This window comes from Acanthochromis polyacanthus, chromosome 19, assembly GCF_021347895.1.
Source record: "Acanthochromis polyacanthus isolate Apoly-LR-REF ecotype Palm Island chromosome 19, KAUST_Apoly_ChrSc, whole genome shotgun sequence".
NCBI lineage: Eukaryota > Metazoa > Chordata > Actinopteri > Pomacentridae > Acanthochromis > Acanthochromis polyacanthus.
In genome coordinates, this window is record NC_067131.1 from 6,508,714 (window position 1) to 6,515,953 (window position 7,240).

Sequence of the window (7,240 nt, forward strand, 5' to 3'; positions counted from 1 at the left end):
TCTAAAAAGAAATGCACGATGTCAAATTAAATCTATTTCTGTTTTAGGCGAAAAAGCTGAAAAGTTTTCAAAATGTTTTCAAATCCCGTTCTTTATTTAGTGGAGTTTAGCATGTGGCATGCTGAAGCACTTATCAAAGAAAATAAACATATTTTAGGTATGTCCCTGGTGTACTGTTAAAAAAAACCACACAATCTCACAAAAAAATGTACTGCTTTTTAAAAATAAGTTTCCTCATATTTTCGAAATACCTAAAAATATAATACCACTACAAAAATAGACCGTGAATTTGCATGCTTATTGTGGAATCTGTAGCTTTTTAATGGCCTTAGAATTTACATTTTGTTGACATAAAAAAAACAGTTAAAATGCATTTACAGTTAATGGCAATTTCACAAATATTTTCACAAATATTATCAATGCTAAAAATATGTTTCTACAATAAGACATAAACAACAACATTAACCAGAAAAACAAGTATTGGGTCTGTAAATGTACAGAGATTTACATTTTAATTGTGAATGAGAGAAGTTTTGTTTAATTACAGACGTTTTAACAGCAAACATGTTAAATAAAATATATTTTCATCAGTATATGATACCTATAAGTGTTAGTAATCAGTCAAAATGTGCTTTTTTCCCTTGTTTTTATGCATGTAGAAGCTTCAATAAACAGTAAAAGTCAACATGTAAATTTAAGGCTAGAAAATTTATTTTAATTAACTATGAAAAACAACAATATTTTTGTAATTTAGTTATATTCTGATTAGGTTATTTAAAGAAGATTTGCATTTTGTTGAAATTAAAAAAAACTTAAAATTCAATCACAAATTTATGGCAATTTAAAATATTTAAGAAATAAAACAGTTAAATTCAGGTTTAATGCTGAAAGTAAATTTCTAAAATTAGACAAAAATGATGACAATTACCAGAAAAACAAGCATTAGTTCTGTATGTTGACATATAAGCAATATTTTTGTAAAATTATTCCAGTTTTCCCAATAAAAATGTTGAATTTGTGCATTTTCATCGATGTAGAATATCCTTAACATGAGTAAATACAGGTTGTTGGTTTTTTTTAGCACTTTCTTCCATCAGATAACATACAACTTTTAACATACAGAACAAAAAGCCAACATCAATTTAAGACTAGAAAATGGATTTTAACTGTGAAAAACGACGGTATTTTCATGTTTTTTGGTATTTTTCTGTCAAAACATGTCAATGCTTTGCTTTGTTTTTTACAATGTGTGATGTCCTGAAACAGTGGAGTTCTGTAGAATTCAAAGCTACATCAGGTTCACTACACAGACAATAATAGACCTGTTTTCACTGCAGAAATTAACGATGACTATATTCCATTTGGGTGAGCTAAGACCAAAGCTTGGCTCATGTTGGTTAACTGGAGAGAATTCATGACCTACCTAATAAATCAGAGACCTCATTAATGTCAGCATTTCTACTTGAACCTGTTGTGCTCTGATGAGCCAAATGTTTGCTGTGAAAAAAAGGTCTCTTGTCAGTAAAATTAATTCCTTGTTTGATTTTCAAGGGAATTATTTATGACAACAATCTTCAATTGCACAAGCTTTAACCTTTACTTCCAGATGTTTGCACTCATTTGTGTTTCATTGCTATTTAAAGGGGCATGTCACCCATTCTTCACCGCCCCTCCATGATTCAATGACATTTAAACCAGCTTGCTGAAAATAGCTCTGAAGTTCCAGCAGAGTAGCTGAACAAGCTGTTTTAAAAGTGACTGTAAAGTGATGTGAAATGGTTGCCATATCTCTGTCGTCCTTTTTCCCCCCTCCTCCTGCCCATTCTGGCTGATCCAATCAACTGTGTTTTCCATCCAGTCCGGTTTCATTCATTTCCTGCTGCTCTGACATCGATATTAATCAAAGCTCGTGGAGAATCAAAGGCTCTGAAGCCACCACTTGTCATCCTTTGCCGATTCTTTCACACCAAAGCGCAGTGATTTAATAAAGTGCTTTGAATGCCCAGTGGGAAAGTGTGAAGTGGCTCCACAACATCTACTGAAAACAATATTGTGTTAGGAGCCACTTGAGTACAAATCAGCTGGTTATTACTTGTAATACAGTTAACCCTCTGAACCTCAACACCTGCCAGCAGGTTGGAAAGGCACGTTATCTCTAAATGAGCCAGAATATATGGGGAAAAAAAAGAAAGAATGATTGGATTTGCAACTTTCCAACGGGCCTTAACTGATCATGAACCAATTATTTTCATCAGAACCAATATATTCTCCTAGTTTATTCAAAAAAATTGCCAATAGTAAACCATTTTGCACCAGATTCTATAAATAAACAAAAGAATGTAGCGTTCCTCACAACTACAAAGCCGTGACTGACTCACCAAGAGTCCTGTAACAAAAAACATTCACAATTTTTTTTGGTTTAAATGCAGGCAGTGCTTATACAGAACAGATTGGCAATAAGTCTGGAAATGAATTAGACAGATTGAGAATTAAATAAAATGTACTTGATCAGTAAAACAAATGCAGCACGGCAAAAAAAAACACATCAGCAAGTTGTTGAAAGATGCATTCATGAAAAAATCTGTCTGGAACTGTGTGACAAAGACTGAGTTTGTAGAATTGATAAAAATGCAAGCAGTAAAGTATGCATAGAGCCACTTTTTTAAAATTGTACATTCTGTAATTACCTGAAAATATTTTCAAAATTACAGAAATAGACTGTGAATTCACACGTTTAATGCAAAATAACATTAAAAATTAGCTTTTTTTTTAAATGATCATAAAATCTCCCTTTGTTTAAATCAAATGTAAATTTTGCTGGTGTAAAAAGATGAAATGAAATGAAATGGCTTATAATTTCACAAATATTTCCTATATTTTAATAGAAAAGACATTTAAAGTCTTCTCTGTGCAGGTGGTAACAATATTTTACAGAATAAATCTTTTCTTCTTTGAATTTTTGTGCAACAAGTAATTAGTTGTTTTCTTTTTTATGACATTTTGCTACACTGTGAGAAAAATAAATTATAATTTGTTACACTAAAAAACATACTTGATCAAAAGCAGTATACTGAGCAAGTTGTTCAAAGATACATTCGACATGGTGAAAGAGACACCATTTTTGTTAAATAATCATCAATTTTAGATTCCTCTTTATCATTTATGGCATTTTAATGTTATACTGCACAAAACTAGTGTTCTTGTTCTCTTTACTTGGAGTCATGGCTGTGCTGTTTCCATAGAGGTGCAGGACTTTTCATTGCGGTGAAAATGAGTAAAAATCTAACAGGAGTAAAGAAAAAAAGCTCGTCAAAACTGCCTGGGGTTCAGATGGTAAATGTCTGATTGGAGTTTGTCAGCTTAGTTTGTTCAATGATGAAAAGATACATCCAAAATCATTATCAAAACATTATCTTCCATATGTTCAGCTACGGCACTGAGGCCCTGAAGTGCAGAACTATTGATCTGAGAAGGTCAACTCAGCTGCACAGTCCCACTCCATCAGATCCTCTGCGACGAAGCCATTCATCAATCCGGCCGATCAATGCCTTTGATCGGCTGTGACTGTTTCTTGCGCTGGCAGGTTAAGTGGACGAGAGGCGTGTCGATCCGAATCAGATTAACAGTTGACAAAACTTCACCCTCTCCCTCCTTAAACTCCACCTGCTTTATTCACAAACAAACCACCCACATGCCCGCAGTGGAAAGGTGGAAAAGTCTCACCTGAGCACCTGAACGCCTCTCTGTGTCTCTGCCCACGCAGCTGGACAACGCCGTGAGGGAGTCGACGCCAAGGAAGGCGAGCAAGAACAAGTCGTCCGTCATTGTCACCTCCATATCCAGCCCGTCCATACTGCACAGCCCCCCGGTTTCCATGGCAACCTCAAAATGACCAAAACCTGCAGCTCGGTCACCAAGGAGCCGCTGGACATCGGCAGGCTGGAGACGACAGCGTTACCATGAGCGAAAAGTGCAAAAGCAGAGTGTAACCTCGTCGTGTATGTGTGCTTCGGTGTTTCTCTTCATGGGACTCTTCTGTTCCAGCATGCAGTTATGGTAACTCCAGAGCATTTTGTTCAGTTTGTTTTGCATGCAGCGTACTGTAAACGTATGTGAGCGTGAATGCCCAGTAGATTTACTTTGGCGTATCTGTTTGCACACGTTTTCTGACATATCATGGGGGCTGGAGATGGTTTACCTCGGAGCTGGAAGCAACAAATTAGCCTTAAACACACAATGTGAAGGTCTGTGACTCAGTTTGACTTTTATTGATTATCGGTTCAGCTTCGTATTTGAGATAAAGAAACCAAAAAACAAACAAAAAAAATGTTTTGCTTTAAATAACGATGCATTTTGGATTATTTCAAAGTAAATTATACGTCTTCTTTATCTTGTTCATTCATAAGACTGTTTTTTTTCCCTTGTTTGGTACATTATTTTATTGTGCCGTGTTATGAGTTTGATAGGAGAAATCAGAGATGTTAAGGTTGTTTTTGCACAGTGTTTATGAGCCATATTTGTAACAATATAATTCAACCAGCAATGCAGACAGAATCGCAGTAGTTCCGTATTTTAGATTTAAAACTTGATGATTTGGTATCGCAAACAATGTTTCCAAACCAGTCTCTGGCTCATAGTAATTTAGAATAGGTTCTTTTGCTTTTCCAACTGTACTATAAACACTAATTATGTGTAAGAACCGATCCCTCTGAGCATTAATGCTACATGTCCTCTAGATCCGTTGGAAACAACCCACATGTAAACGTATGGCATCTTGGTGGGTGGTTCACCAGCAGACCACTAGGTGGCCACATGATGGCCCTTCAGACTTTCGGTCCGGTAGATGCATCACACCAACATGGTGGCCCATCTGCAAACTTTCTCTTTTATTTCGAAAACACTTCAGCGAAAAGTAATTCTGAATGCATTTGAGGCAAGAAATAAGCTGTGCTTTAGCTGAATCTGTCCTCGTTTTAGCTAACCGACGGCTAGTTCAGGCATTGATGAAAGATTCACGATGCGTTGGACCTCTGCACGCAGCATGGAATTTGCATAAAGTAGAAGTCGAGTCTACTTTATGCAAATGAGCTGCTGCTCACTCCAGGGAAAGGCACCGGATCACAGCTCAAAATGCACCGCAACCGGACCAGCATGCAACGCGGTGCATTTCACATAGACATTGAATGGTAAGCGTGAAATTGCTGGCTCTGGTGGACACGTACCTTCAACACTTTGCAGCTATCTGAAATTGAAGCCACTTTAAGCTTGTTGCAAACGGGTTTAGCACAAGCTAACTGCACTTACACAACGTTTCTAGAAAAATATATGTGTAAATCTGCTGAAAGTTCAGATTAATTAAAACTTATTTGTTAAAAATGCAGAAAAATAAGGAAAGAGGCCCTTCAGAATTAGACTTACCACCACAAATGAGTGATTTTACGTTAAAATGCACACATAGGAAACCCATAGAAACTGGCCTCTTGTTTCGGTTTCCCTGCCTTTTAATAGCCTTTTAGCAACACTTGCAGCTTTAATGTGAGGTGTTTACTTCTAAACTGGGCAATCAGGCACACATACCAACACCCATGTGAGAGGACAGAAGAGGATACAGTCAGCTTGTTGTCCCCTCTGGCTCTCTGCGATTGATTTTTCCATTCCTGGTGACATCAGCTAACATAGATCAGACTCATCAGGACACAGATGTGTCACAGCTCCACAGTACATGGACCCACAAACACAGTGAGTGTCCTGGACTCTGTTTTTTTTTTTTTTTTTTTAAATTTGCATTCCTCTCGACGCCATACCTTTTCTTTAATATCTATATACAAGTGACAGGTTAATGTTTTTATAAATGTGTGGTTTCAGGATTGTCATCAGTCACCTCAGCGTCACGTTTCTAAACTCTCTGTCCACTTTTGCAGTTCCCTTTGAGATTCCTCAATGCTGCGTCATTGACTATGATTGTAATGACTGTTTTTCTTCGCACCTCAAAGTAAATTCTGACACGTTTTTTTTGTTAAATTATGAACAACTAAGTTAAAATCTTAGTTTTCGAGACAACAAAGGTCGCCACGTTCCCATTTGTTGCCCGTTCGTCCTGCAGTACTCATCGATGAATGTATGACTTCCATGTATTTAGAACAATATGGCTTTATGACAGAACAAATATAAATATTATGAATATGTTCCATTTTGCTTTAATGATGTGATTGATTTTATGAAGTGATGGTTTCATGTTTACTTTGTTTTTCTTTGTACAAAATGTTTTGTGTTTTTATTTATTTTTCTAAATAAAAATGTTGCTAAATCCTGCAACACTTTTAGCCATTGGTCCTTCTTTAAATTTGTTTTTGAGGTTCCTAAAGTAGCCTTGGATTGTTTTCAGCGAATTATGATGAGTAATTAAGCTGCCTATTATTTTCTCAAGTAATTTTATAGTCAATAAATGTCAGAAAATGATTTTAAAATTCCATTTTAGTTGGTCAAGGTGAAGTCTAAAACTTGTTGTCATAGTTTCAATGAGTTTTAAAAGCTGCCACCAGTGATTAATATTTTAAAAAATCTATTTTAATTGGTAGCTTTTGCTGCTGATTAATAGCTTAGCCGCGCTAGACAACCCACGGCAACGAATTTAATTCTCTGCCAGGGTGGGTCTAGTTACCCTCCATAAGGCTCGAGGCTGGATTCTCCTAAAACTGGCCGGACCAATCACCATGAAGTGTAGAGTCAGAAGGCGGGCGTAACGAAGTGACAACAGAGGCGTGACGATTCTGACAGAAACAACCGGCGCACAATAAACAGTTATCTTTCGACTCGGCTTTGGCCACAGCCCTTAAAGATTTGAAGCTAAAATTCAACTTGAAAGATAAACAAAGGACGGCACTGAAGTGTTTCATTGAGAAGAAAGACGTATTTGGACTTATGCCGACGGGATATGGCAAATCCTTAATATACCAGTTGGCTCCGCTGGTTGGGAAGCTAATGGGACTTAGCCACAATCCGCCGGCGCTCTAGGAACTACGTCAGTCTATTCGTTGCACTGATTGGTTGTATACCTACCCAATTGCTGCAGAGTGATTTGAAAGACGACCTTTTAGCCTGCCTCCCTCCCTGTCGAGTGGCCCTAGACCCTTGTGCCTTCAGAAACATGGGTCTAGCGCGGCTAGGCTAGCTGATTAAGCCTTTCTCAATCAAATAATCAATTGAGCAACTACACTGGGACATCTACTCACACGTTTTG

The 7,240-nt window shown here is 37.1% G+C and overlaps 1 protein-coding gene across 1 annotated transcript in view; it reads left to right on the plus strand.

The window, feature by feature from the left end:
- Positions 1-6,323, plus strand: part of LOC110948374 (melanopsin-A-like) — a 44,348-nt gene extending 38,025 nt beyond the window's left edge. Inside the window, 2 exon segments of the mRNA XM_051939762.1 lie at positions 3,764-3,857; positions 3,860-6,323. Coding sequence (XP_051795722.1) covers positions 3,764-3,857; positions 3,860-3,963 — 198 coding nt within the window. The 3' untranslated portion in view covers positions 3,964-6,323.
- Positions 6,324-7,240: the final 917 nt, after the last annotated feature.